Here is a 27,902-nt window from a genome sequence, read left to right on the forward strand (position 1 = left end):
AAGCCTCTCTGCAATTGCTATGCAATTCCTATGACTTTGAACAGTCCAAATTTATACTCAATACTCAAATTGATTTAACTTTTTTTTATTTTGATTTTTTAATATTAAGAAACTATATAGGATTTTTTTTTCTTTTATATACATAGAAAGTGCAGTATATTTCAGCTTCCGTTATAAATATTTAATAGTAAGAATTGTACGTATTATTTAGTCTTGAATGTTTTTTTTTTTAATTTTCTTTTTTGAAATCCAGGTAGTGACCATCAGATGAAACATATGCATTCAATGGTAACTTTTTCATTAAATTGTTTGTTTCATTGCATTAATTATCAACAGTTTGGAAAATACAAGGCAACACGATAGAAATCTTACACGTCTATTTCTGAAAACCAGAACATAGCATTGTAATAATTATGTTCTTACTATTTAATCCTAAAAGATTGAAGAAATCATCAGTTTCATATTTAACTTTATTGGAATCAAATATAATTGACTATTGATTGAATCCGTTGATATATATGTGTTAGAGGTTACATAGATTCATACTTATATATTTCAGATGTATTTACCTCTTCATCTATATATATACATACTTACTAATGACTTGTTGAAGCACAAATATGATTGTATAATTAAAATTACCATCGTGTTTACTATCAATAATTAATATTCAACAAAATATCTAGAATAATTAAATTTGATCAAATACAGTGTCAAAAATATATTATATGATTGTTATATATGTATAGATCGACACAACATTTGATAACTCATAGAAGTATAAATAACATAAACTTAAATGACAAATTGATGATTTAATACATTACACTTGTCTTAAAATATACTTTCTAAACATTTGATTGCAAAGCAAATTGAATTTTCTGTTCTAGTCACTAGCTTATTCTTTTCTGTTCCCATTCTACGAACCCTTCAAAATCTAAGAAACTAAATAAGAAACTGCACGTGCAAACAATTATGATGTAATTACAGAGGTTTTGGTAATCACATGCTTACGTCAGATCCCTTACGTTGGCATCCTAAATTTTATGTATTCTCTTCCCCTGTAGTTATACATGTAACGGTCATAAAACATAGAAAGGTACAAAAAATATGAAGATAAACAGAGATAGAACTAAAAGTATTATTAATATGGAGCAACAAAAACATAATTAATTATTTACAATATTTTATTTGCATAGAAAAAATATTAGTTTTTGTATGATTAAGACATAATTTCCCAAATACAGCAACCATGTTTGACTTTTTTTACTTTCCATACAAAGTGGTTCTTTAAAAAAAAATTAACAGAGAGAAGTTCATTCGATATGCATCGGATCAAATCCAGTTCGATATCCGATTTGGATTGCTCATCTCACTCGGAGATTCGTGCACCAAATTTAACTGTTTATTAATTGTATGCACAAATCGCAACACTAATCGAATGATATATATATGCCGCATAACACACCGAATTTAATCTGATGCTCATCATATACAACCCGCTCCATAAAAGGAACTGCCACAGAGAACCACAGACCAATTATTCTGCCTAGAGGCCTACTGGCCTACTGGCCCACTAGCTGATTAAAAAGATTGACTTAGTCATAGTAAATAAGAAAAATATATGACCTCAAATTGTACAGCAGCACTGGATGACGAAGCTTAGATGACGATCGATGTGCCACGTGGGTATACCTACGTCACATGGCTTAGAATTTCTACTGAAATCCATCACATGTATCCAAAACTTGAGATTTCTATATAACATAGGCAATCTCCTCCTTGATCTCCTTCAGGTTCCTTCACTTTCTTCCTCCAAAAAGTAACAACTAATTAACTAATTGATCTTGTCTCTGTTTCTCATGGATGCGGTATGGAACCGACGATCCCCTCTTAGTCTTGAGCTGAGTGTCGGTCTGGGCCCGGTTGATGCCATGTCACACGCAACACCTCCGGTTAGTTAATCTCTCTGTCTTTGAGTATAACATAGTTTTGGTATTTCATGTTGTTTCATTTGAAGAAAACAATTTTTCGCAGAATGAATCAGAACTTCATACGAGCCGATGTAGCCTCAAGAGAGCAAGGGATACACAACAGGTTTGCATCTCACGATGAATCATCCTTCCATTATCTAGTACATAATTAGTTGTACATATCATGATGGATGTTTGTTTGATTGTTTTAGGCAACCGAGCTAGAAGAGAAATTGACAAAGATGAATGAGGAGATTAAGAGGCTCAATGAGATGCTCGGCAATTGCATTGAAGAAAACAAGACATTACGAAATAAGATTGATGATCGCACTGATCACTTTTCTCCAAGCGAAGACCAACAAAACGTGGCCTCCCTGGCAAAGAGGAGAAGAATTGAGAATGATTTGACGATGAAGTTCAATGGCAACTATTGTAGAGAAACAATCGATGAAGCATTTCAAAAAGATACCCCGACAAGTCAGGAGACATGCATGAAATTCCAAGAGGAAATCAAGCCCAAGTTTACCAGAATCATTATGCAAACCGATCCGAAAGATTCAAGCCTCGTGAGTGGAATTAGATAACAAATATCTCTTGGGAATTTAATTGACTTTGAGGTGTAAGTTGTGTTTTTCATGTATATATAGGTTGTGAAAGATGGGTACCAATGGAGAAAGTATGGACAGAAAGTGACCAGAGATAATCCATCTCCTAGAGCCTATTTCAAATGCTCATTTGCCCCTTCATGTCCTGTCAAGAAAAAGGTAATTCAAACACCTTTTATTGATATTTTATGTTGTTATACAACATATTTTGTTATATTATATGCTGAAAGCTTCTAAACTTACAATGATTTTGTTGTTGTAAAGATATCAATTTCAGATTTTAATCAAAGTAATGAAATTTTACAGTACAAAGAGAATCAGTATTAATGTATGGAATCTGGTAATTGTTCGATTAAACTTATACTGTTTCATCGCCTGATTTAATATTCCATAAAATAAAGCTAATAGAGTTTATCATTCAAAAATACTTGCATCATATATATATGAAGATTAATTCCGGGTATTAAGCTAGAAGGTTTTAATTATAGAATAGAAAACCATACTTCGTATAATTCAGTACATCATATGAGGAAACTTGGCCATTAGATTTCTTAATTAGTGTACCAAAATCTAAAGAACATTGTCGGTATCTCGGCTTAATTATCAGGTTCAAAGAAGTGCGGAAGACAAATCAGTAATAATTGTAACGTACGAAGGAGAACACAACCATGGTTATCCTTCCACAAGCTTGAATGAAAACCGACTTTTGTCATGCTACACAGCAAACAGCACTTCCGGTTCAACTATCACCGTCGATCTGACACAACAGGGATCGAGGCCAAACGTGGAGACAGCCTGTCGAGAAATCCAAAATCAAGAGTTTCAAACTGTACTTGTGAAACAAATGGCGAGTTCTTTGACCAAAGATCCCGATTTTACGGCTGCGCTAGCGAACGCAATATCCGGCAAAATTTTCGAGAATATCTCGGATGTAGGTTTAGAGTAGTACATGGATTTAATTTGGGATTATTTCATGTTCATAAGAGGAACTGGTCTTATTGATAAAACATTCCAAGGTCCAGTTTTTGTAATAGGATTTGTGTTTTCAGTCTCTTTGCTTTAGCTGTATCTAGCTAGATGAATAAGTTGAATTTCCAAATTTGGAGTGGCATAAATATCAATTTCAATGCTGTAAGGTACAGTCAAGTTAATTAAGAAGGTTTCTTATAAATTTCGACTCTTATTGTATTTCATGTTCTTCATGTTATTTCACAACATAAAATCATCATTATTTTAAGTATTGTGCTTAATTAGAAAACTCATACCATAACATGTTTACAAGTAGCTGTTACTACTTGTGATATCTTGTTGTCTCATAGCATGGTTCTTCTTTCTTCTTTTTCTTAACTTCTTTTGAACAAGAGAATGAACAAATTAATTCTAAGCACCTCCACAATACCAAATCAAAATACATTCATCCTTTTGCAATTCAAGAGGAATCACAGAGACTTCCGGCATGAAAAGCAGCAGAATCCAGGGACAGACCCAGAGTAGACAGATTAAATTTAGTGTTAAAATCAAAATAAATTTCTTAAATTATAATTGGTAATAAAAATTACAAGTTAAAGCATCAAAAATTATAAGTCAGAGCATTGAAAAATATAAGTCGGAGCATTATTTTTTTATCAAATACCTAATTAGTTAATGAGTTTAAATTCGATAAGCTATTTAAACCCGATTCAATAATTTTTTACCCCCCAAAGAAAATCCTGGGTCCGCCCCTAGCATAATCAATCTGGTCTTGTTCTTTATCCTATATTTCACATCAAAATATCTCTCTCATGTCTGTGTCAATAACAAACACAATCTTAGAAGGTACCTCTACTATACAGCATGATTTCATCAAGTGCATACACCCAACATGATAATATAAAAGAATAAGGTCAACATATACAATGAAGATAAAAGTAATTTATAAGCTTGAGATAGAAGTAATTTTTTATCTTAACAAGGGTCAACTTATTGTAACTCTAATTAAGCATTATGTACTTACCCCGTAATATTGTGCTATCGATAGCTTGAATGTAACTTGTATAGTTTGTATAACATGTTAGTGTTCACATATAAAAAGAAACAAGTGAAAACAAAACAGCCAAGGAAAGACCTTACTCTTATCAAATGACAAAAACTAATAACCATTGTATTTCTGTAATTGTTGTAACTAATGAAAATTTTTAAAAATAAATAATGAGTATGAGAATTATGCAAATTCTGGCATGAACTTCTTCAGGAAGGCGATCGGTTGCGAGTCTTGAGGGGCAATATCGTCAAAAGGCACATAATATCTATCTTTGTTATAAACATGGCACATTGTCATTATGGTTTTCATAAGTCGCCAGTTCCAGTTTGCTTCATTTAGATACTGAGATAAGAAATACCAAAAAAAAAATATATCAGTATGGTTACCAACTGCAATGTAATAGATATTTGAAGTAGTGAGGCTATGGTACTATGCATAGCGCATATTGGTTTGTACTACGAATCAATATCTCCATTCTCATATTGGTTTGTACTATGCATAGCGCATATTGGTTTGGAACTTTTTTTACTATTTTCTTTTAGATAGGTAGACAATCACTTGATCTAAATATTCTAGACCATTAAAAGATAGTGATTTTCTACCTATCAAAAAATAGTATAAAAATCCTAAAAAATATATAATTTAGGTTGCAAGTACATTTTCATATAGAAATCATGTTGAACGGTTCAGATCGACTATTTGAACTTTAAAAACTAAAAATTTGATCCATAGTATGGACCAATTTGCACTATGCATATAGTACCATAGCCTCACTCATCAATGTAAAGATATACTTTACATAAAAATATGTGTTTGTCACCATAAAGGCAAAGGGGAGGGGAGGGAAAGTGTAGAAAGGATTTTTGTTTGGTTGAGCTTTTAATTGGAGGGTAAGGTCAATGGAGGTTACTTGTTTAAACCCCTGTGACTTCTTAAATCATATATTTTGCCAACCTTTACATTTGAATATGACGCCTCTGTCAATATTTAAAAAAAAATACATTTGAATATGACAGAGGAAACAAACACCAACCAAACAATAGAATGGACAATATGGTAATAATAGGGTAAGGTCTATGGAGGTTACTTTTTTAACCTCATGTAGAGGGGCATTTCTAAAGTTCCTACTCCTATAACAACATATAAGATGCTGCAAATCCAGAAAAGTGTGTAACTTGTTTGTGATTTCTAGACAATCCAGGGTTTCTATGCATTTTTCTTGTGTTGCAGAATTCACATGAAATATCACCTTTTGAAAAGACAGTTCACATGTTCCTAGATTGAAAGTAAGAAAATGCTGCATAAACATGAAAAAAACAAAACAAAACAAGACGATCTATTTTTAATGTTAGAAAAAAAAAAAAAAAGTGACAGAACCTTTCCCCAGTTTTGTTGGAGAGACTCATGAGCAGCACGAAGGTTGTAGCTTGGTATTCTTGGAGAAACATGGTGAGGAATGTGCACATTGATATCATGGCATAGAATTTCTATCCTATAAAAACAAAAATTGAATATTTTAAGCATAAATATAATAGTGCAAAATATCCACAAAATGCCAACACACCCCTGGAAAAAAAGTTATTCAGGAACCAGTGTCTCGGTAACTAATTTTTGCTCCTTGTGAAGTTTTGCAGAGAAGCACATGCAGTACCCACAAATTACTAAAAGGCTCCAACATTCTCAATAGTTGTAAAAGGGAGTTAGAATATTTATAAAAAGGTCTTTATTGTTAGTAAACCACTAACACCAGTAGTAATTACAATTAAGAAATAACATCAGCTATAGAAAAAAAAATGTAGTTAACACAATAAGTAACAAAACTTTGTACAAGATCAACCGATGCATAAGGTAAGAAACATCTATTACATTTGATAATACAAATCTCATTTCTTTCTACTTTTTAGAAAGTAGACGACATAATTTGTTTGTAATCGTGTTATACTGAGTCCATCTACTAATAAATGCATAAGAACAATGCCTCTAATTACAAAAATTAGGGGTGCAAACGGATCAGATAGTGCTCAACCCATATCTGTATCCGTATTTTTTTTTCGGATACGGATCAAGTAATCGGATACAGATATGGATCGGATATTAAATGGATACAGATACGGATCGGATATTTTCGGATCGGATACGAATACAGATACGGATATAATTCGGATTTCTAATTCAAAATATATATCTAATTAACTTGTTAAGCTATTACAAAATATATATCTGATTAACTAACAATTATATTTTCACTACCCGATTGAGAAAATAGCTTTTCTATGTAAACACGTATTTGAATAGTTTGTTTAAAAAATAGCTTTTCTATGTAAACACGTATTTGAATAGTTTGTTTATGTAATAAGAAAAATTCGTATTGAACTGTCATCAAAGAATAAAATAAGAAAATATGATTAAAAAAATTAAAAGCTTCTAAAAAGCAAGTTCAAATAATATAAAATTTTCTAAAGCACTAACATGAAAGTCAGAGTATACCTGACACAGTACAGTAGCGAAAATAAAAAAGCACTATCCAATGAAGCTCCCTCGATTCTCTCAATTGAAAAACCTTTTCCCATAACAGGCCTGTTGCTGTGCGGATATCCGAAAGCTAAAATGTAGCTTAATATATATTTCTGCAAGTGATATACGGATATCCGAAAGTTGAAAAAAATCAGATACGGATAATTATCTGCATCCGTATCCGTATCCGCTTTCGAAATGGAAACCGAATCCGTATCCGTATCCGCATAATTTATATCCAAATCTGTATCCGTATCCGAATCCGCAAAAATTCAGATACGGATCCGGATTCGGACAGATAATATCCGATCCGTTTGCACCCCTAACAAAAATACACTCCTTTTTTAACTTCGACAGAATATGTGATTTTTTGCAATAATTAGAGTGCAGGGACCTCCTTTATCCATTTAATGGATGGTGCTTTTCTGAAATTATATTTTTCATTCATTCCGAAGTGCTCAAGTGACCTTACTTGAGGTTAGAGTATTAATTATACCCGTTAAGGGTATACCCTACCCTACCCGCCCGTGCCCGCCGCCCGGGGTACCCGTGCCCGAGCCCGGGTATGGGTCGGGTACTCGGGTACGCGGGTACGGGCAAAAAACGGACCGGACCGGTTTTTTTGGACAAATACCCAACCATACCCTACCCGACCATACCCGTACCCGACCTTACCCGTACCCGACTTTACCCTACCCGGGTACCCGGGTACCCGTCTACCCTTACCCGTACCCGTACCCTTATACCCAACCCAATAATTCAAACCCCAAATTCAAATTTCCCCCCCAAATTCAATTTAATTTCTGTTTTTAAAATTCTTTTTTTTAATTTCTGTTTTTAAAATTCTGTTTTTATTTCTGCTTTTTAATTTCTGTTTTTTAATTTCTGTTTTTAAAATTCTGTTTTTATTTCTGTTTTTTAATTTCTGTTTTTTAATTTCTGTTTTTAAAATTCTGTTTTTATTTCTGTTTTTAAAATTCTGTTTTTAATTTCTGTTTTGTAATTTCTGTTTTTAAAATTCTGTTTTAATTTCTGTTTTTTAATTTCTGTTTTTTTATTTATATTTATATTTATATTTTATTGTTTTAAAGTAAAAAAAAAAACATAACAAAAACAGAAAAAAAAAAATAACAGGAAAAAAAACGGAAAAAAAAAACGAAAACAAAAAAACCAGAAAAAACAGCAAAAAAAAAAAAAAAATACCCATACCCGCCCTACCCGTCAAGGGTACACGGGTACAGGTATAGGACGGGTAGGGTATGGTTTTTGAAAAAAATACCCGACATACCCATACCCGTATACCCTAGTACCCGTCATACCCATACCCGAGACGTACCCGTACCCGTGCCCGGGTATACCCGGGGTACCCGTACCCGCCCGACCATTAATACACTACTTGAGGTTATGTACAGACAGGGGCGGAGCCAGGCTTTCAGGCTATGGGGGTCAAATGCGAATGGGGGTCGAATCATATAAATATTTCATTCTATGTATGGGGGTCAATTTTACAGTACCCATAGTGTTTTACTCTAAACTATATAGAAAATCATGTATAACTACAAAAAATTTGAAAATGAATGGGCGTCAATTACAGATGACTTGGAACTTAACCACCAATACAAGGCAATGTAATTCCATAAAAAGGTAACGAAAAGGTCGACCACCTTGGTCAAGACTGGTATAAAATCTGCCAGTGATAAACTAACAAATTTTCAGTCTTTTATATCTCCATATTAACTGTGTCTTATGAGTAACAGGTTAGGAGCTAGTATGATCAGATCGGTTCCATAAGTGCAATTGGAAATTAATTCCCAGGCTAACAGATCAAATGGTTGGATATTAGTCCATATAGTTATGATTCTTCCGAACAGTTTGAATCCTGCTATTACCAAGTATAGACAAACTACCAAAAGTAAGAAATATTGTACCAGCGTGGGTAGTTACAGTGGACAGTACCACCGAGCTGTGCTTGTGCTGCATTCCATTCTTCAGCATTTTTGAAAGGTATATGCGGAGCAGTATGATGTACCATTGTAAATGTGCTCATCTAAAAAATCGAAGAAAAAAATATCAAATTTCCTTATTTTTCAATATAGTGGTACTCAGAACAAAGGAGTAGGAAATATGTATCTTAGCGGTGCCAGTTGAGTAATTAATCACCTAAAAATATGAAAACAGACAAGGGAAAAGAAGGAAAACAGAAACACACTGAATTCTGGTACATACTGGTACTGTAACAGGTACAACTATGATACATAACAGGGTAAAGTAAAGCGAGATTAAATATACAAACAGAAAGAGGAGCTTACCCAAAAGTGGTACCCGAGCCAAGGCATGAGCCAAAACTTGAACCAACCAACTATGCCCGACTTGAGAATAATCAATGGCCAACCAATTGCCATGAATGCATATACACATGCCAAGCTTATCTTTACTCTTGCAATCTCGTTTGGTCTGAACTTGTTCAGGTTAAAGTGCCATGTCAACCTAGCAAATGAAACTTGACATGTTACAAAGCACCAAACCTTCGTTATAGTGATCAACTGACACCTAACATTTTCTGAGATATATGCAGTTCACACCTGATTGTAGACAAGTTCAGTTTACTGTTGACTATTTTGTCCTTAAATTTCTGATTAGTCTTTAATTGAGTACAATTAAAATTAAGTTAAAAAAAATGAATTTATATATAGGGTTCTGAGTTCAGATGAACTAGATTATACACTCGAGGCAACTGATGATTCTGTTACAAAACTTGGCGCTTGTTTTAAATGATGGGTGTTTGTTTCGACTGCAAGTACCAGAAATATTGGATGTAATTTGCGCCTAGGTAAGAATTATTGGTCTTAGTTTTCAATACCACCACATACACACAAATTAGAGTACCGGCAAAAGGTGGTACAACAAAATGGGATTGGAACCTATCCTGAACCCGATGGAAGAATTGATCACTTAAACCTCAAAATAATTGCATCTGTACATTACCAATGCCCAATAGACATCCAAGGCCTGAATGGGCCATAACCAAAGACAATAGCTTTCCTAAGAGCGGTTGATGATTTGAACTCCTCTTCCCAAACTGGGTGCCATGCAGTGTCTTCTTTTAACCTAGGGTTTACAGAGAAAATAGAATGCGGAAGTAAGGTGAAAACCCTAGTTATTTCATTTCATCAACAAGGTGAGAAAAGCACAAATATAGTGCATCAGACATGCCAACATCAAGTGCTATCAGTCAATTATAGGATTAAATATAGTGCATTTCAGGTGTTCTTATTTTTTAGGCAAAATTTATCAAAAAATTTAAATTGAGTAATTGAATTTTCATCTTTCTTTTTTTAGGAAAGAGTAAGATTATATTATACATATTGTCAAAATAAAAAAGATACTTCATGTTGTTTATACCAGATTCTTAAGAATTCTCGATACCCCTGGTGTAAACAATTTCTCAATTTGATAAATATGGAATTTATTTAAATTTTCCATTTTCCTCAAATGAGAAATCATGTTTAATTCATTATCTGGGGTTATGATCTAAAATAGCCCCGAGCATATCAAAGGCCTACTAGCATAGGCCCCAATATACCCAAAACATAACTGAACTGAATCGTGACAAAATCGAACACGAACAACCTACAACACAAAATTAACCTGACCCAATTTGATCCAACCTGAATTACAGTCTGATAGTGAAACAAGGAAAGCAAGAGTAATAATTAAAGAAAGAAGGATGGAGTCAAGAGATTAACTTACATGTTAGTCTTTGCATGATGTTTGTCATGTTTAAACCTCCACGGTTCATACGGATATATCAGGGGCAAGAAGGCCAGTGTACCGACTATATCCTCTAACAATTTATTCTTTGCAAATGATTTATGAGCACAGTCGTGACCTATGACAAAGAACTTCACAAAGGAACAAAAAATTATCTTAAATAGCTAAAAACATGAAATTAAGTGTTGTGAAGATATAAAATTCAGTACACTTTTAAGCACGGACAACAAAATTTGGGGGCTTTCATTTTGGGGACTTTTTTAATTAGTTATGCTGTTATGCATGAATTATGATTCATTCCATGCACATATCACAAAAGGAAGGATCGTCTAAATTACCTTAAATGATTGTTTCTGTGGCAAAGTAGGCAATTTTGGTCCTTCCATTCCAGAGATCTCTCTTCCTGATATACTTTTTTTCTTTTTCTTGTCTTTTTTTTCCTTTCCTGGTGTTTTTTGGTTTGATTTATTATTTACTCACTACTACTTAAATCAATGCGAGGGCTCGTGCAGGGGTCGGGACACCAAAGCAAGAAACAAAAGTACCTAACTGCTGTTTTATAGGAACAGGATCTCACTAGTACTATGTAAAACAATCTACAACTCGACAGGTTTTATAAAGGAAATAATGAGGTTACGAAGAAAGGAGACTAACCCCAGTTACCGCCGTACCAGTCCAAGCCCAAGCAATCGGAAGCAGGTACCAGGGAGCCTTTGAAATGAAGAATAATCCAAGGGCATAAGAAGAGGCCGATATCAAAACTGATTTCCATGCCTTCATATCATCTATTTCAAAAACCTTCAAATAGACAATTTAATTTCTCGATGTGAGAGGTAACACCACAAGCAACAAGCAAGTAAAATACTTGTTATAACAAGCAAAAAATTACCACCAAATAATGGTAATGGGTTGTACTACGATAGCACAAAAAAGAGGCAGCCAACAACTCTAATGTCAAAAGCAAGAATATGTGCATGCAACTACTTGATACTTGACATTTAGGCAATTCATGCACAACGGAAGCGGGGCAGTTCTGATGGGCATCGGACCAAAATCAATCTGATGCCCAGTCGGAACCGTCAGATTCGCTCCAAGATTCACGAACACATGATTTGCTTAAAGCAGCACACACGAATCTTGGAACAAATCGGAAGGTTCGGACCGGACATCTGAGTGTTTTGGGCATCGCACATTGCATGCCCCCCGCTCCCATGCACAACATCTTCTTACATACCCATAATGGAATAATATAGAGAATGTGTTAGTACCTTTTTAGGGAGGGTTTCCATGATGTCTTTAAGGGTAATATTATCAGGCATTGGATCCCCAATTTGTGTAAATCCATACATTTCACACATCTTCCTCTTTTGCTCTTCATTACTCTTATTTGGTGAAAACAAAGTGTTTTGTTCCTCATTATCTGACAACAACAAAGTAGTATCGGGAACCACAGCAGCTCTTACTAATAAATTTTCCTTTTTCGCAAATTTTCTCCTCCAGCAAAATAAACCTGTTCAGAATTACAATCATATACAAAAAAGGAAATTAACATTGTGAATTGGAAAAAAAAAATGAAAACAATGATAAATCAGATATACCTTGAGACAATGGAATTCTTGCTCTACTGCTTTGTACAGTTGATAATCCTCTAGGTCGCGCCTAGGAAAAAGTAACACGGATCAAAATCAAAAATAAGAAAAATATAGGAAATTTGATAAAAAAAAAAAAAAAACAAGAAGAAAAGTTGCTACCTCGAATTGGAGGATGGGGTTTGAGAGTCTGAGAGCCATTCTCTCTCTCTCCCTCTTTCTCTCTCTAGGGTTTTTGCTTAGTTGGTGAAGAGAGAGAGAGAGAGAGAGAGGAGAGGTGCTAGTGCCTAGTCGGCAGTGGCCGTACCGATGAGCCTCCTCGTTTGAGGCCACGAAGGCACAAACGAAGGTGAGGTGGATAATCCACGAGTGCGTATCCTCTGAGATATCTCAACTTTTGCGTGAACGGCCTATTCGGGGGTGATGTAGGGGGTCAGTATTATGTCGCTTTGATATTCGTGTACAACGTATTTGAACGGTTGGGATTTTCCATAAAGTCACGCAAAGTTTGAGATATCTCAGAGGATACGAATTCAATAATCCACCCGCTCTAATAAAATAATAATAAAGATGATAGAGTAGAAACCAAATACAAAGAATCGAGATTACGAATATTAAAGGCTATCTGGACCGTCCGATTTGTTTTGGCACGAATATTAAAGGAATCTGTGCATTCTAAGTTTCTAACTCGGGCCACATTGACACGTATTCTGATCGGACGGTTCTAATCCAAAACTAAAAATTGAGTTACTTTAGAGAATTGGACCCAAAATAGAGGAACTAACATCCACTGAAGTAACTCAACTTTGAATTTTGGATCCAGACTGTCAAATTTACCTCAACACGAATATTGAAGGGAGCGTACATAAGCCGTATTCTGATCGCACGGTTCTTATTCAAACACAAAATTTGAGTTACTTTACGGTAACGGACGCATAAAATCAAGTGGTGTAAATAGAAAAGAATACGGTAAGCTTATCGGATCATATAACCAAGGATAACAGGTAACGGGCTTGACCTTTTGTGGGCCCGGAACGGTTCTTTCGGCCTGATGATTTTCTAGTACAAAATTGGTGGGCCAAAATGGGCTCCACTTATTGGGCCTATATCTGTGTATGGACAAATCGACGCCACGTCTCCACAAAACTTGTAAGAAATAAATGCCATTATTTTCATATCTTGTGTTACATTCAAAAGAGAGAACCATCTCTTACGAAACCACAAAAGGCAACCGAATAAATGCGTTATCCAATAAAAACAAACTTAACCAACACCGTTTGATGTTTCAACCGCCACAGCCTCATGTGCCATCATCTCATCATCTCATTTTTAAAAGGAATTCAGATTCTCAAGATAGATAACTTCAAATTTAAGTTTCAATATGGACCTTTTGTTATAAATCTGTACTGATTTAAAGAGAATGTAAGAGATAGTTTTATGAGTCTCAATATTTCATTGAATTGAGTAACCTTTCATACAAGATATCATTCTTGACTATAGTTTAGACTATTAATCATAGTTCTAACCACCTCTCACAACCACACAGCTATTAACCAATTCCTTAATTAACAACCTAACTAACTAACTAACTAACTAACTAACTAACTGTCATTAGTACTCTAATATAATTTAAAAAGGTATTGTAAATTTTTTAAGTTGGTCTTAATAGGCTCAAATGAACCAAATTTTATATATATATATAGAAGTGGAAAGTCACCTGTTTCGTTAGAAACAAAATAGTTCATACAAAACTGATAAAACTAGAAAAGATAAAGATCCTGAAGGTGTGAAGCACCAAAAGGATATCTACTACTAAATTCATAGAGCATACAAGGCATAACATTTTGCGATGATAACTAAGTAACAAGAATACTAAGATATAACCACAAAACAAATCACAGACTAAGATAATTTAAATCAAATGAACCAAATTTTAAAGTTTATGTTAGTGTAAAGGATACATACTCTTTTAAAAGAGAATCTGAATTATCTTAAGATACTAGATTTCAAAAATGTTATTTTTTATTATATGGAATCATTTTTTTTCAACTTATTGATTATATAAAATCAAAATAAATTAAAAAGTGATAATTTTTTTCATTTAGATCACATCTAACAGTTTTATTTTGACATATGAAATTTAGAATTTTTATTTATTAATATTTTAAAAAGTGAAAGTATGGTGAAGCTAGTGTATTAATGGTCGGGCGGGTACGGGTACCCCGGTTATACCCGGGCACGGGTACGGGTAAGTCTCGGGTATGGGTATGACGGGTACTAGGGTATACGGGTATGGGTATGTCGGGTATTTTTTTCAAAAACCATACCCTACCCGTCCTATACCCGTACCCGTGTACCCTTGACGGGTAGGGCGGTCCGGGTACGGGTAGGGCGGGTATGGGTATTTTTTTTTTTTGCTGTTTTTTTCTGGTTTTTCTGGTTTTGTTTTTTTTTTCCGTTTTTTTTCCTGTTATTTTTTTTTTCTGTTTTTGTTATGTTTTTTTTTTACTTTAAAACAATAAAATATAAATATAAATATAAATAAAAAAACAGAAATTAAAACAGAATTTTAAAAACAGAAATTACAAAACAGAAATTAAAAACAGAATTTTAAAAACAGAAATAAAAACAGAATTTTAAAAACAGAATTTTAAAAACAGAAATTAAAAAACAGAAATTAAAACACAGAAATTAAAAAACAGAAATTAAAAAACAGAAATAAAAACAGAATTTTAAAAACAGAAATTAAAAAAACAGAAATTAAAAAACAGAAATAAAAACAGAATTTTAAAAACAGAAATTAAAAAACAGAATTTTAAAAACAGAAATTAAATTGAATTTGGGGGGAAATTTGAATTTGGGGTTTGAATTATTGGGTTGGGTATAAGGGTACGGGTAAGGTCGGGTACGGGTATGGTCGGGTAGGGTATGGTTGGGTATTTGTCCAAAAAAACCGGTCCGGTCCGTTTTTTGCCCGTACCCGAGTACCCGACCCATACCCAGGCTCGGGCACGGGTACCCCGGGCGGCGGGCACGGGCGGGTAGGGTAGGGTATACCCTTAACGGGTATAATTAATACTCTAGGTGAAGCCAACAACCACAGAATGAGATATTTAATTTTCTCGTTCTTACAATATATATAATAAATTCTTTTTCAATTCAAATGATCCTCATAATTGCACAAGAAATAATATGAAGATACTGAACTGATGATATTCCACTTAAAAATAAATTAAAGGCATTGTTGAGTTAGTTAGATGTGTGTGTGTGTGTTTTTATCTTATTTTATTATGGATATTATAGAACGAACGCAGTATATAGGTTAACATTTCAGGGTCAAATTTGTAAAAGTGTCATTATCAATTTAGCATTTTATTGGTGTCAATTTAGTTTTCTCACAGTATATTCTGATTTATTATTAAAAAAATAAGAACATTACCAAGATATGCTTTGCTTTGATTTGAGCAGTTTATAAACAATTTGGTTGACATATTCAAATTGATCACATAACAATTTGGTTAGCCAACGAGATTAGTGAAGAAGTAACCGTTATTTTAGTTATAATTAAGATGGCACCAAACTCTTTGAATAGCTTAACTATAAAAGTTATCGAATTAACTACAAATTATGAATTTAAACTGTTAAAACTGTTATATATACTTCATGAGTGATGTATTTACATGCAAAACTTATAAGTTTTCGAATTAATATAGTATAAAGTAAAGCAGTAAAAAAATTAGTGAAAATCAACGTATTAAAATCTTAATTATAAATCGTTTTCTTAATTTTCTTACCATTTTACTTTATATTAAATTAATTCAATTATTTATATGTTTGATATGTAAACACATCATTCGTGAAATAGATCGGTTGTAACGGTTTGAATTCGTCATTTGAAATAAAACCGATACGTTTTGAAGTTAAGATCACCAAGATTCGGTGAGCTTAAGAACACCCGGTTGTACCCTAATTTGTTGTTACTCTAAAAATCCCCCTTTTTTTTGGATTTTTTATGTTATTTATTCAATATATTTGTTAGACAAAACTTACTATTATACATTAATTTGGAGCTATATTTATTTACAAAGAGGTAGGATTCAGATTTTTTTTATTCAATAACATAAAAAAAAATTAAATTGGTAGCTTTAAAATTTTGAAAAATAAAAAGATCATAATTAATGAACTATTGTGGCTTAAAAAGAGTGCGTTGCAATGAATCATTGCAGCTCAAATTTGCTTTTATTTTTCAGATTATTATTGCGTCTCAAATTTGCTTTTATTTTCAGTTTCAATTTCTAATTTTTATCATTCTAAATCTACAGTTGTCATCATAGTGACAAACGAATAGTTCAGATTCAGTTCGACAGGTAAAAAAATTGTGATTCGGATATAATTTTGATATAATGCGAAAATGATTCGGTACAATAATGACCCAAAAAAAACTAAAAACAAAACAAAATTGGCGTTTATTCGTGTTTTATTCGCGAATAAAATGTATTATACGTTTTTTCGCGTTTTGTTCGGAATTCAGTTTGAAAACGTTAAAAAAATTGAATTAAACACGAATTTATACGGTTGTCATTTTCAAAGTTGGTGTATCATGAAATAATTTTAACGCATGCTGCCAAATTATTCGAGTAGTAAAGAGCACAATGTAATAGTTGAAGTAGCTCTCACACAAACAATTAACAAATCAACATTAATTCCACAAAAAATCGAATCCTAGTTTCTATTGATTCTGCTTTGGTTTAAACCGAAATAAAGTTGTTTGCAAACGGTTTTCCCTCGGAAAAGGAGAAAACCAAAACGATAACTGAAACACTTTTTTATTTTTTATTTTTAAGGTAGGCTGATTCCACCGACAAGAAATTAAATATTCCAAAAGGCAAATTTCCTTTGAAGGTCACTGAAATTTCTCTCATGCAGAAACAACTACCTCTAAGGCAGAGGCGGATCTACTGTAACACAGGGGAGGTAGCCGCCTTCTCTAGATTTCGAGTTTTAGTGGTGATTTATTGGTACCGATTGACTTTAATTTTCTCTGAAAATTTTTTTGTCCCCTTCTAGATGTTTGATTTGTGATTCGGGTTAAATTTAGTATTAAAATCAAAATAAATTTCTTGAATTATGATTGGTAATATAAGTTATAAGATCAAAAATTATAAGTCAAATATTGTTTTTTTATCGAGTACCCAATTAGCCGAAATTTTTAACTATACCATACCCTCCAAAAAGACAAACCAAATAACCACGTTTTTTGAAAAATTCGAATTTTCTGCGGGCCGCATCTAGAGGATGCGGCCCAATTTATTTTTTTCTTCTCGTGCGGCAATTCAATTTGAACGAAAAAAAAGGGGTAGCCGCATTTAGGGGATGCGGCCCGCAAAAAGGTAGCCGCACCTAAGGGATGCGGCCGTGTCAAAATTCGAAATTTTCAGAAATTGTGGTTGTTTGGTTTATCTTTTTTTTTGGGTATGGTATATTTAAAAATTCCGGTCCAATTAGTTAATGGGTTTAAATCCGATTCGATATTTTTTTGCCCCCCCCCCCCCCCCCCCCCCCCCCCCCGAAAATCCTGGGTCCGATTATATCAAAAAGGGTACTTATTCGGAATGGTACAAGACTAATATTATTTGTACTTTGAGATTCGTGCGAAATAAAAAAAAAGGTTTGGATCTACTAATTATAAAAGATTTCCTTTTACATCTCTTGCAATAAATTTATATCTTTTCGAATAATGAATAAATATAAAATTATATATAGTAATATTTTATTTGTTCATATAACAATATAATTTATATTTTATAAACAAATAATAAAATATGGATAGAATTAAAATTTATAATTAACAAATAATAATATGGAAAACTAAAATAATAAATTTTAAACAGATCTCCTATTAACGGATCGATGTGTCTTTTTTTTTTTTTTTTTTTTTTTTTTTTTGAGAAGCTTGGTAGATGCTACCAACTAGCAAGAGATATATATTTCATATTGCATTACTAACATTCTTACATGGACTTAACGGACGTGTCATTGACACTTGTAGTACAACCTTTAATTTCATCTCCAGCTACAGAGGATCTCAATGAATGGCTGTGATGTAATTCTCAGCTTCTCACCACAGAATAAAATCAGATCCGACAAACGCCTCTCTCTCAATTTTCCATAACCTCTAGTTTTATAATGGGCCCCACTACGACCAGAATTTCTCCTTCACACACTCTTTTTCTTTTGATTATTGCACAAGGATGGAATAATGGTATAATTAGGTTATTTTTTGTACGCATATAAAAAATTATTTGATATTTAAATTTTTTTTTTATTTATTATTAAGAGATTATGAAAATACTTATGCGAATAATTTTTGGACATTGAATTTACAACTTATTAACTCATACAAAATTAAAATTGAAGAATAATATTTTTTTTGGAGCCTGAGAATTGTACCCCAAACAAAATCCCCGAGCACATCCCCCAAGTAGTTTAAGAGAAAAAACTTTCAATGTTATTTAACTTTCATTTTCAGTGCTAATATTCAAACATTTAAAACTATGTTTATAACATTTTATAACGCTACTCACAAGCATTTAAACATCTATCTGTAAGCATTAAAATTCTAAATTCGTATAGTTTGAACTCCTATCTACTTTTATTTTCAAGCCAAAAAACGGAAATGTTCATTTCACCCACTTTTTTATTTTTTTCTCTAATCATTCTCATCCATTTTTCCGATAATCCGTGATGAATTTTGCGAATCTAAAAATACGAACATTTTTTTATCCAATTTTCTCTTTCAAATGAGATCCATGAAAAATAACTTTCGAGTTATATTTGTGTCGTAATTTTTTTTACCACTTTAAATTTATGTGACTTTTAGTTTTTTTTTATTTTGCTTCAAAATAATTTAAATATCTATTTACAAGCATAAAAACCTCATGTACAAGTATATAAACCTCATAATAACACTTTAAATCTTTAGAATAAAATGTATAAACCTTATGTACAAAGAATTTAAACCTCAACAATAACACTTCAAAGCGTATAAATCTCAACAATAACACTGCATTTACAAAGCTCATGTACAAATTATATAAACTCATGTACAAAGTCTTAAAATTTTTAATGATTGTAGACTGAGATTTAAAAACTTAAAAATTTAAAGTTCTCATTAGTTTTACTTAAAAAAAACAAATAACTTTAAAATTACTCAAAAATATTTTTTCATGGATCTTATTTGAAATATAAAATAAAAAAGAGTGGGTGAAATTTTTTTTCCGTTTTTTGACTTGAAGACAAAAGTAGTTGAGAGTTAAAGCTATCTAGAAATGCTTTTAGACAGAGATTTATATGCTTGCGATTAACATTTTAAAATGTTATAAACATAGCTTTAAATGTTTGGATATTAGCGCTGAAAATGGAAGTTAGATAATATTAGAAGTTTTTTCTGTTAAACTATTTGGGGGACGCGCTGGGTATGATGGCTTGGGAGACCAGAACATTTCTCTATTTTTTATGTATGCAGAGAAAATAATATAAATCATCTACCGATATTATTTAACATAACTTATTTTTTTAGAAATCATGATAACTAAAAAAATTATTCATAAAGATTTGAATGGAAATTTGGAATGCATGGAAACTCATAATTAGATTTTTAAAATAACTTGACTTCAATATCAAGTAAATCAGAATAAAACTAAATACAACTGTCATACAAATAATAAAAAATAATTTAGACCATCTCTATTTAAAAAAAAAAAAAATTATAATTTAGATACTAGATTTTAAAAATTCAATATAGAATTAGCAATTAATAATCGCGAATTAAAATCCATAATTTTTATCAGTGTATAATAAATGTGATTTCTTTTGAAAAGAGCTTAATAATTATGATATTTTAAAATTGTGAAATTGCAAGTAGTTGTAATTGGCGCGAATTGCAGGGAAGAGAGAAGGCGGCATCACCAGGAGTCGCTCGCGAGAGAGAGAGAGACAGATGAGAGGTCAATTTTGCGAATAGCAATCCCTAAAGTAACTCAAATTTTGAGTTTAGATCCGGACTGTCTGATCTTCTCTGGCACAAACATTAAAGGAGACCAGTGCATTCCATTCCATTTTGGCGCGGATTCTGATCGGATGGTCCATATATAAACTCAAAAAATGATTTACTGCAGAGAATCAAACTCCATTTGGCGCAGTCAGTGATGATGAGCCACGTGTGGCTAATCTCGTCCTTATAAGGCTTATATAATTAAACCACAGCTTCCAACTTCTCTCTACTACCTCCCCAACTCCTCTCTCTACTCACACTATATACACTACTTAAACGAATATCCAATCGGATCTCCTTCCTTTATTCCCTACCGATCGAATCTCCTTCGTTGATTTCTATGGCGGGAACCGGAGTCTTTGCGGAGATCTTTCATGAGGAGGTGTATAAATACTATGCTGATGGCGAGTGGCGTAAGTCCACTTCCGGCAAGTCCGTTTCCATCATCAATCCTACTACAAGGAAAGTACAGTTCAAAGTACAAGGTGAGTGATTACAAGTTCCACCTTTACGCATTGATTTTGTGGGAAGTGAAGTTCACCTCAATTTTGAAACCGTTGGAAAGGGGGTTTTGGATTCTTAAGATGAGCTTTGATCTGTTGATTTTTAATTCGTTCGAGCTTAGCTGAGATATGATGCATGCAAGTTGTCACCTCGAATTTGTCAAATTTAGAAGGAAGAGCACCACGAATTTCTCAATTTTAGAAAATTTTAAATTTTAAATTTAAAAGAACTTATGATGCATGCAAGTTGTAATTTAAGTAATAGTTAATCTTAATTTGCATGAAACTTTGTGTTTTGACCCTGGTCAGGGAGCCGAATAATTGTGTACCAGCTGTTTTTTGTTGGTACCAGTTGGTGCATGCCGTACCAGACCAGGCCATTACTGGTACAGAAGAGTTGCTTTTGCTTCTCTTGATTTCTTCAGAATGAATTTTGTATCAACAGTCATGAATTAATCTTACTTTAGCCCCAAACTCCACATAAGACATAACCACCAAAAATTGTTTTATAATTAAAAATAAAGAGTACTGTATTCTGGGATTCCCCAGTACTTATATACAAATCTGAGGTTTTTTATCATTATTTCAACTATGAATTTAATAGAAATATGGAAACCATCACTATCAAAAATTCAATTAATACATCCACACAGAGTAAAAGTTTTAGCCTTCCTTTTTTACTATGAATAATTTTTCTCCATTTAATTTCAATCAATCAGTGGAGTAAAAGCATTGTTAGTATGGAATTTTCTCTAATTTTTGTGTGGGGTTGGTTTATAGCATGCACACAAGAAGAGGTGAACAAAGTAATGGAAGCGGCCAAGGTGGCACAGAAGGCGTGGGCTCGGACGCCACTGTGGAAACGAGCAGAGCTACTGCACAAGGCGGCAGCCATTTTGAAGGAGCACAAGGCGCCAATTGCCGAATGCCTCGTCAAAGAGATCGCTAAGCCTGCAAAAGATGCTGTTACTGAGGTCGGTACACTGCATCCTTTCTTTACATAACATATATACTCCTGCCTCTTCTTTTTAAGACTTAAAGTGGTCGGCATTATGGGTCGGGTGGAAGTATTTTCATATCTGTACCCATTATGATAACGACAAAAAACTTTATTCTTACCCTTACCCGTCTTTTTGAATACGGCACGGGTCGTATAAACAGAATAAAAGGTGTTATCGACATCCCGATTTGTGCTTTTGGTAACATACTTTTCAAAGCAAGAAAAAGAAAGAAAAAATGAATAATGAATACTACTAATATGTATTGATGAAGTCCTAAACTTTATCATATATTTTATCATCTCCAAGCGCGGGGGAGTGGTTAATCTCCGACCCAGTGGTTTTTTTTATTTCAAAGTTCAATAGTCGATCTGAAATTGTCAACATGTTCTTTATATTAAATTGTGCTTGGAGACCAAATTGTACATTTTTTGGAAAAAATTTACTTTTTTTTAGGATTTTTGAAAATCACTGTTTTTAGATTTTGTTTGTTATTTTTTTACCATATTAAAGCAGTAATTTTAATTAGGAAATTTTATTTTTGCATGATTAATTAGGTGGTTAGATCTGGAGATCTAGTATCATACACTGCAGAGGAAGGAGTTCGAATTCTAGGAGAGGGAAAGCTGCTTGTTTCTGACAGCTTTCCTGGAAATGAACGCAACAAATACTGTCTCAGTTCTAAGGTATACTGCTCAATTAACTTTTACAGGAAACCTATCCCTTTTATACAACTACAGTAATTTTGCTTTGTCAGGGAAAATTGTAACCGGTTTGATGGCCTAGATATAATTATGCATAGTTTATTATGTTTCCTATAATATCAGAAAAGATGTTTTTATTTTTTGTATAGTTTATTTAAGTGGAATAAATGAGGGCCCTGCTGTTGCTCTGGTCTTTCAACCACCTAGCATGCCTGACATATAAATGTACTTCTAACAATAGTTATTGGTAATAAATTGGTGCCATATTGGGAGGTTATAATTTTTCTTCAACCGTAATCATTCATGGTAGGTAACTATGGTAGGAGACAGGTTGTTAGGTTTGTAAGGAAATGTTCTATTAAATTGCTTTCTTTACCCGAAAAGTTATTTTGGTTAGCTCACATAATTTTGTTAGAATTATGAGAAATTTTGCTTTGCTTGGCTCACATTAAATATGAAATCCTTGTAAACATAGCGATGTCACTTGCAATTTCACAGACATACAATTAAAAATTGGCACATTTTATGGATGTACATTTCACTTGCAATTTCACTGACATACAATTAAAATCAATATTGATGTCTGTAGTTTCCTTTTATATTTAGTTATTTATTTTTACTTCATGTAGGTTCCATTGGGGGTTGTTCTGGCAATCCCTCCATTTAACTACCCAGTCAACCTAGCTGTCTCGAAAATAGCACCTGCCTTGATTGCTGGAAATGCACTCGTGCTAAAACCGCCTACTCAGGTTGAAATTCATCTCATTCTTCATGAAAATAGGACTTCTGTGGGGTCAACCAAGATTTGTTGTATTTCACTAATTGCAAATGCACCTAGACATAACTTGTAATTACCAAACTCCAGGGTCTCTGGATTATAAAAGAACAACACCCCCCTACTGAATTGGTATTTTACATTGTTGAAATTCATGCCAATTCATCTTAATGTTGTTTTAGTTTGAATCAACCAGAGACTGAATTTATTTACTGTTCACAAGTTATGTGTAGTTATTGTATTAATTAATTATTTAATTTTTGACTGCTCTCCAAAAGTAACCAAAGAACTTGTACATCTTATTCAAAAATATGAGCTACTAGGTGAATGTTGTCAGAAAATGAAATGAAATCGTTGTTTTTCTATGCACAAAATTACAATTCAGGGTGCCGTAGCAGCTCTTCACATGATGCACTGTTTCCACTTGGCTGGTTTCCCAAAAGGCTTGATTAGCTGTATCACTGGAAAGGGTTCTGAGATTGGTGATTTTCTGACAATGCATCCTGGGGTTAACTGCATTAGGTATTGTAACATGCTTCTTTGTCAATTTGCTTTGCATTTAATGTCTTGCATATAGACCTGATAAAGAAAGAGACAGACTAAGCATCTGATTCCTGATCATTGGTTTTGATTAACCGGGGTTTCACTCTTGAGGGATAGACATCACTGGGCGGCAGTGGGTAAAATTGTCAAACTTAACATATTAAAATATGAACGAGGCTATGGTACTATGCATAGTGCTCATTGATCTGTACTTTGGATCAATATCTCCGTTTACAAAGTACAAACAATCGATCTGAACCGTTCAGCCCAATCACCACTTTGGATCAATATCTCCGTTTACAAAGTACAAACAATCGATTTTAACCGTTCAACATGATCACCATATGAAAATGTACTTGTAGATCAAATTTGAAATTTTTTAGCATTTTTTAACTATTTTTTAGATAGGTAGAATATCACTTGAACTAAAGATTCTGGACCTTTCAAAAATAGTGATTCATTGTCTGTCTAGCAAAATAGTAAAAAAATTCTAAGAAATGTAAAATTTAGTCTGCTATTATTGTTTGCCATCAAACTTTTTTAATGGTTAGGATCTTATATTGTTTGCCTATAACATAAAAGCCTTAATTATTGTTCCAACATGTTTTTTTTTTCAAAAAAATAATGTTAGTTTTACCGGCGGCGATACTGGAATTGCAATTTCCAAGAAGGCAGGGATGATACCGCTACAGATGGAGCTTGGTGGAAAAGATGCTTGTATTGTTCTAGAAGATGCTGACCTGGACTTGGTCGCTGCTAACATAGTCAAAGGAGGTTTCTCTTACAGGTTAATTACTTGTATACCCTCAAGTAATTAGTAAATACAAAACAAACTTAACTGTTGAAATTCTTCCTTACCTCAATTGTTTATTTACCAGTAGTTTCTTCATACAAGATACAATCGGTTCTTTGAGCATCCAACTAATTCTCAATTCTGCAAGGATACCTGTTTGAGACTCAATAAACTCAAATTTAACATCAACATACTGTCAACTGGGTAATTAAACACACAATAAAATATGGAAGAACAAGTTAGATGCTACTTATGTGTGCCCCGGCAGAGCTCAAAATCTTTTGTGAACCCAGCTAAAGAGAAATAGTATGCATAAATCACTTTTTTCCCTCAACTTTTTTCATTTTTTTTTGCAAGGATATGAACAATTTTCTCACCATACAGGGATGTGCAAAATATTCTCAGTGTTTTGTTTAGGTAAATACAAATTGCCCATTAACAATTAGTTCCAATCTTTCTTTGCTGCAGTGGTCAGAGGTGCACTGCTGTGAAAGTAGTATTAATCATGGATTCAGTAGCCGATGAAGTCGTAGAAAAAGTTAAATCCAAAGTGGCAAAACTGACAGTGGGTCCACCAGAGGATGACTGTGATATCACCCCTGTGGTCACCGAGTCATCAGCTAATTTCATTGAAGGCCTGGTCATGGATGCAAAGGAGAAAGGCGCCACATTCTGCCAGGAGTACAGGTAAATACATTATTACCTTTATCAAGGGTTTGATTCAGTGAAATTCCACCAAAATACAAAATTGTTATTTTTCACTAAATTTGTCTAGTCTTTTTCAACTTTCTCCAATTACTATTGATATTTATAAAGTTGACCAATCTGACATTTTGGTCTCATTTTCAGTTCCTCGAGCACAAAAATATTCCCAAAATCCAGAACAGCAATCTCTGTAATTGTAACAGTATCCAATAACACAATGCCTGATTTATATTTTTGCATTTCTGTTCATTTTGGACTCGCAACTGAAATTGGACCAAAATTAAAACTTGTTTATTTCACTAAATTTATCCCAACTTTTCCAACTTTCTCCAATTACAATTCATATTTACAAAGTTGACCAATCTGAAATTCTGGTCTCATTTTAAGTTACGTCAGGAACAAAAGCAATACCAAAATCCAGAACAGCAATCTCTGTAATTGTAACAGAATCCAAGAATACAATGCCTGATTTATACTATTCTCACATTTCTGTTCTTTTTGGACTAGTAAATGATTGTTAGTTCAAGTCTTCAGGTTGTAAAGCAGCACATACATGATAATCACCTTGTACATATCAAATTTCTCAAATTGTTGAAAAACTTAAAAACCCTAATTTGGATTTTGCATGAACAGGCGGGAAGGGAACCTGATATGGCCGTTGCTACTGGATCATGTCAGACCTGACATGAGGATAGCATGGGAGGAACCATTTGGGCCAGTGCTGCCTGTTATCAGGATACTGTCAGTCGAGGAGGGCATCCACCACTGCAATGCCAGTAATTTTGGACTTCAGGTATTCTAAACTTCTCAGATTTCTCTCATGGTTTCAAATTTGGTTTTGGTCAGTTTAGATGGGGCAGGGGCAGACCCAGTGTCCAGGGTAGGCAGTTGCTACCCCTAGATTTTGCAAAAAAAAAAAAAAAAATGTTAGCCCGTGTATTTTTGGGCTATTGCCTACTCCTGATGAACAAGTTTGTCTAGCCCTAGGCCAAAGTCATTTTCTTTTGAGCCCGACTCATTTTCTTCTCAGATCAACTCATTATCTTGCCTACCCCTGGCCAAATTCCTAGGTCTGCCCATGATATGGGGGTTTGGTTTGTACTGGAATTTAATCTGGTGAAATTCAGTTTCAAATTGGGTTTAGGGAATTGGTTGTTAATTGTTGTAATATTATGGGTTGTTGGCTTCTGGTTCATTGAGGTTCAGCCAGGTTGAGGCATCTGTCTGAATTCCGAAGCAACTTAAATTTCAGATGAGATTTTGAATTTTGTCAAAATTAAGTTAATTTGCATTGAAGTTTGTGTAATTTCTAGTAAGACTGTATCATGGTTCTTGTTGCTTTGTTTTTTTTTTATTTAAAGGGCCCTGGTACACCCCAACATATTTTGTATGCTATTCTTGAGAATCTTTTTTCTTTGGTTATACTGCCAGTTCAATTTGTGTTATTCTGGTAAATTTAAAACTGGTAAAACCTGATCACTTGGGGTTTGGTTCTTCGAGTTTGCGGCCTGTCAGGTTGGGGTTCTGAGGTCATTGGTTTTTCCTCCTTTTCTTTTACTTTATAGAAATTATTTAATGGTGTTTTGCTAAAAGATAATTGTCTGCGTGGGAATCATAATTTCTCCTCCGCTATTTTAAATATTTCCTATAGAGTGCTCTTTGGATTAATTTAGAAATAAGCATAAATTAATCCTACTACTGTATTTTGTACCAATTTTGTAACCTCAGTCGAAAGCTCTAGTATTCTAATTCCATTTTGCAAAACCAGGGTTGTGTCTTCACAAGAGACATCAACAAGGCGATCATGATAAGTGATGCTATGGAGTCTGGAACTATTCAGATTAACTCAGCACCTGCCCGTGGGCCCGACCATTTTCCTTTCCAGGTATATATCACCTAGATGGATGCATAGAAAGTACATATTTAATTGGTAATAGATTAACTGATAGTAAATCAATGCTTCTGTGTTTTTTTTTTTTTTTTTAAATAAAACATTGTAGGGTCTCAAGGACAGTGGGATTGGATCTCAAGGGATAACTAACAGTATAAACATGATGGTTAAAGTGAAGAGCATTGTGATTAATCTACCGGCGCCTTCTTACTCTATGGGTTGATGAATACTGGCACTAATAACAGGTTTATGTAACTAAGCTTTAGAACCTTTATGAGTTTCATTTATGTGCAGCTTTGCTTGCATCTTGTATAATAAGTATGTGTTATGAGAAAACTTTTCGAGATGTTTTCGGTTGATTTTTATCGCTAATGCCTCGCATTTTCTCCCCTTAGTGCATCAAATCTCAGTACAATAAACGGGCGAATTTTCATGTATATTCTTCAAAAACCTCAAAATTAGGCA

General features: G+C 33.5%; 3 protein-coding genes across 3 annotated transcripts; 2 read left to right on the forward strand and 1 right to left on the reverse strand.

Annotated features, from left to right (window-relative positions):
- Nucleotides 1-1,815: 1,815 nt before the first annotated feature.
- LOC144545594 (WRKY transcription factor WRKY76-like) lies at nt 1,816-3,732 on the forward strand. Its single transcript, XM_078294157.1, has 5 exons — nt 1,816-1,955; nt 2,038-2,097; nt 2,186-2,539; nt 2,621-2,737; nt 3,186-3,732. The coding sequence occupies exons 1-5, from the start codon at nt 1,863-1,865 to the stop codon at nt 3,522-3,524; spliced, it is 963 nt and encodes a 320-aa protein (XP_078150283.1). The 5' UTR covers nt 1,816-1,862; the 3' UTR covers nt 3,525-3,732.
- An 864-nt stretch (nt 3,733-4,596) lies between these two features.
- On the reverse strand, nt 4,597-12,845 carry FAD6 (fatty acid desaturase 6). Its single transcript, XM_078294159.1, has 10 exons — nt 12,635-12,845; nt 12,482-12,542; nt 12,152-12,393; nt 11,538-11,681; nt 10,863-11,014; nt 10,098-10,220; nt 9,422-9,599; nt 9,041-9,159; nt 5,976-6,090; nt 4,597-4,940 (listed from the first exon to the last, which is right to left on the reverse strand). Exons 1-10 carry the CDS (start codon nt 12,671-12,673, stop codon nt 4,779-4,781), a joined length of 1,335 nt encoding a protein of 444 aa, XP_078150285.1. The 5' UTR covers nt 12,674-12,845; the 3' UTR covers nt 4,597-4,778.
- A 7,901-nt stretch (nt 12,846-20,746) lies between these two features.
- Nucleotides 20,747-27,783, forward strand: ALDH11A3 (aldehyde dehydrogenase 11A3). Its single transcript, XM_078294158.1, has 10 exons — nt 20,747-21,010; nt 21,809-22,002; nt 22,584-22,712; nt 23,360-23,479; nt 23,891-24,027; nt 24,680-24,835; nt 25,310-25,528; nt 26,180-26,339; nt 27,315-27,431; nt 27,547-27,783. Exons 1-10 carry the CDS (start codon nt 20,866-20,868, stop codon nt 27,658-27,660), a joined length of 1,491 nt encoding a protein of 496 aa, XP_078150284.1. The 5' UTR covers nt 20,747-20,865; the 3' UTR covers nt 27,661-27,783.
- Nucleotides 27,784-27,902: the final 119 nt, after the last annotated feature.

This window comes from Carex rostrata, chromosome 28 (genome assembly GCF_964058835.1).
Source record: "Carex rostrata chromosome 28, lpCarRost1.2, whole genome shotgun sequence".
Lineage (NCBI taxonomy): Eukaryota > Viridiplantae > Streptophyta > Magnoliopsida > Poales > Cyperaceae > Carex > Carex rostrata.